The following is a 3,712-nucleotide window of genomic DNA, read 5'->3' as shown; positions in this document are numbered from 1 at the left end:
TATATATATACTGCATATAGATATATAAAGTATATCTATATACTGGAACAAGAGCAAGACATTCATGGACAAGAGATGAGAACAGGGAACTACTGGAATGCTACTATACAAGTAACTCCAGTGAGAGGGGTTACATACAGAGTATGTGGGACCTATTGATACTTCAAAACCAAACATCTAAACTAACATTGAAACAAGTAGTAGCTCAGTGTTCTAGCATCCGCAAGAAGCACCTGCTATCACAACTTGAGATTGATGAGGTACAACACTAATGCTATGACAACGGGGAGCCAAGACAGGTCATGGGAGAGATACAGTATCATCATCACCCCCACAAGATTGGGTACCAAGCCCCAATAACAAGCCCAGATGAGCTTAATGCAAGAGCAGCTGACCTGAGATTGAAGATCATGACCAAGATAGACACCTGGAACCTCTGTGGCTGGTTACCAAGACCAAGTGAAGTGCCTTCTGAATGTTTACTAGAGGATGTGAATGCAGCACTACAAACAATCCCTACTATGACCATCACTGAGATCAACAAGCTGATATACACCACAGCAACCGGGATCCTTGAGATACTTGGCCATAAGGCCATGAGGAGCAGTATCCTCCATGGAGAAGGAGGTTGGAGACCAAGATCTGCCCTCACATGATCCACACACTCCATGAGCGCCTGGTGGGACAAATGAACCAGCTACAAATGGATGGAACCCACCCTGAGTGGTTAACTGAAGGCCGGACAGTCCTGATCATGAAGGACCCTCAGAAGGGAGCAGTACCATCCAACTACCGCCCAATAACCTGCCTCTGCACAACATGAAAGCTCTAGTCAGGCATCATAGCAGCTAAGATGAGCAGGCACATGGCTCAACACATGAGCAGTGCCCAGAAAGGAATTGGTAGTAACACCAGAGGAGCGAAGCACCAGCTACTGGTTGATAAAGTAGTCGCTCGAGACTGCAAGACCAGGCATACCAACCTGTGCACTGCCTGGATTGACTACGAGAAAGCCTATGACTCAATGCCTCACACATGGATCCTGGAATGTTTGGAACTGTACAACATCGACAGGACTCTAAGAGCCTTCATCAAGAAGTCAATGGGAATGTGGAAAACAACCCTAGAGGCCAATCCTGTATGCCATATATATACATATACATACAGTATATATACACACACAGGGACATAGTGACAATAGTGGACAGCCTTTGTAATGGCAACAAATGGCATCATCTGATGGTTATTATAGATGTCACAGAGAACATTACATTGTATGCAGTGTTTGCAAATGACATTTATATTACTGTCACAAACTGCAATTTGTCTTTTCTAAATGTCATTGCAATATAAAGCTTATCTCCTGTATTAACATCCTTGACATATCAACATCTGCTCTGCAGGAGTGCAAGATGATGAATCCAAAGGGTGAAATGAATGGAATTTAGAAAATTGTTATTCACCAAAGTTCTAATGAAACATTAGTTGTTATGTTTCTGCCCTCTTGTACAGTATCTATTTGTCAGTTTTAGATGCAAAATCACACATTAAACTGTAAATGTTATGCAAAAGCAATATGGATAATCCTTATTCACACTGTATAGTTTGTTATCCCTATGAACAATGAATATGGTATTGAAGACAATATCAACAGTGTACTGGCCCAAAATATTCAAATTAAGATTTACAGTGAAACTAAAAATGTTATTATCACGGGTGATTTCTAAATGTCTCTGTAAATACGTTTCATCCCTAATGTCTCCAAGAGTTTGGGGGGTTTTGTTCAACCAGGCTAAGTGCAAATACCAATGAAATGGAATCAACAAAATTAAAGTCAGCTGAAAATGTTGATGGGTGGTGGTAGCGGTGGTGGTGGTGATGATGTTAATGATGATGATGTTGATGACGTCTACATTGCGTGGATAGACTGTGACGGGGACCACGTATGGTGAAATGATTCCCCCACCCAGGCGGTGATCTCTACAGCATATATCCTTGAGAACCAACTTCATTATGGAAGGTGGAAATTGTCACTGTAGCCTATATAGTGAGCTGACTGGATTTTCACCCCCTGCCTCCTCAACCTTCCATTTCAGCATCACTGCCCACTCTCCTCGGCGACGTCCGTCATCTTGTGACAGCTCTTGCGCCCTTTGGAGACGTTGTGATACTGAACTGATTTCTCTGTCGGGTTTGCTCTCAGCCTGCTCCATTCGCACATGGATGTTAAAGAAAGCATATGGATGAGTAAATGCATCCTTCCGGAGCGCCTCTGCCCCACTTAAGAGCGCGTTAAGGAAATACTCTTCAAAGGCAGCAAAATAAAAAAACAAAGCAAACGCAATCTTGTCACAGCCCTTCGTGATATCATACTGAAAGGACTCGTAATAATTACAGATATGCTTGTCTGGGTAATCAAAAATGTGGAATTATCAGGATGGAAATATAAAGGCTCTGGAAAATATTCAGCTGTGTTGATACCTAAGAACTTAGAACAGCATAATAAACCACAACCAGAACTGGAACAAAATGCCAAAGTCCATTAATAAGCTATTAGATGAAAATACGTGAGCAATGATGCACTGATGCTTGTTTTGGAATAGTAGACTGAGCATTTTTGTTTTTATAAAAGTCGCAAATGCCCGCATTTTCCGCGTTACTATTTCAACAAATCAGTTCAAAAGGTAGAGGAAATATTCAGCAGTTACGTGGCCTGGCAGCCATCTGGGGCGACACGTTACCTTTGTGCATGCCGGTGTATCGGTCCTTGAGAACTGTCAGTTCGTGGATTTTCCCAAACTGTTCAAACAGGGGTTTCAGGTCTTTTTCTTCCAGGTTCCGCGGTATCTGCCCGATAAACAGCTTAATGGCATCTTGGTCTTTCATGTTGCCGCTCTCCGGATGAATTGAAATGGGTTCTGACCCGTTCATGGGTTTCGGAAATGTGATCTGAGGGTACTGGTGCTGGTGTGGGATAAGTAGTAGTGGTTGTTGGGTCGGCGATGCCCCCGGTCCGGTGAAAACCAAGCTGGAGTGAGCGGGCTGGGGCTGCTGTGGATGGTACTGCCTTCTTGTTTCAGTCTGAGTGAATCTGGCCATTCTGAGCTGGGAGCAGAGTGGATAATAATGACAACACACACACACACACTGTGAGAGAGCAAGCACTCAGCTGGAAACCAGGCTGACTTTCTATCCGACTCACAACACACACGCACACACCGTACAAGGCTGAAGGGAGGGTGATCGTGGCGGAATGAACGCACAGGAGCGATATTTGACACTCTGGAGCGACACCCAGTGCCATTTATGAAGTGTTTCAACCTAGGGAAGGCAGCTTGACCAAACGAATGAGGACTGTTTAAAATGTGGGCTCTGAACAGCTTTTTGAACTGAGCATGTTTCTCTAAACAATGGGGGGAACTACTGCTTAAGTGTTTACTATTCCTTTACTTTAGTAAAAGTAGCACCACAGTGGAAAATTTCACATCACAGATTTTATTTATAACAGGAAAAACATGTCTTACCAATAGCATTAATGGTGGCTTCGTTCTATTTCAGTTTCCTGCAGTAAGTCATGAGAGAAATCATTACTTTTATTACCTGTGCTTTTTCTGTCAAAGTGCCCTCCATAAAAACGCCAATTACATGTAAATGTCAGCTTCTACTTGAAATAAAGCAAACAAGAATGGGCAGTAATTTGTACATAAGTCAT

At 42.9% G+C, this 3,712-nt stretch overlaps 1 protein-coding gene across 4 annotated transcripts in view; it reads right to left on the bottom strand.

Moving 5' to 3' along the window:
- Positions 1-3,339, bottom strand: part of celf5a (cugbp, Elav-like family member 5a) — a 235,533-nt gene extending 232,194 nt beyond the window's left edge. For 2 of the 4 annotated variants that reach the window (XM_020609969.1, XM_020609972.1), the window contains exon 1: positions 2,742-3,338. In XM_020609969.1, the coding sequence (XP_020465625.1) occupies positions 2,742-3,099 (358 nt within the window). In that variant the 5' untranslated portion in view covers positions 3,100-3,338. Of the gene's footprint in view, positions 1-2,741 lie in introns of all 4 variants that reach the window. The other 2 variants (XM_020609970.1, XM_020609971.1) reach the window with 2 other exon arrangements.
- Positions 3,340-3,712: the final 373 nt, after the last annotated feature.

This window comes from Monopterus albus, unplaced genomic scaffold (genome assembly GCF_001952655.1).
Source record: "Monopterus albus unplaced genomic scaffold, M_albus_1.0 scaffold103.1, whole genome shotgun sequence".
NCBI lineage: Eukaryota > Metazoa > Chordata > Actinopteri > Synbranchiformes > Synbranchidae > Monopterus > Monopterus albus.
The sequence above is the reverse complement of the archived record's forward strand: the minus strand, read 5'-3'. Positions and strand labels throughout refer to the sequence as shown.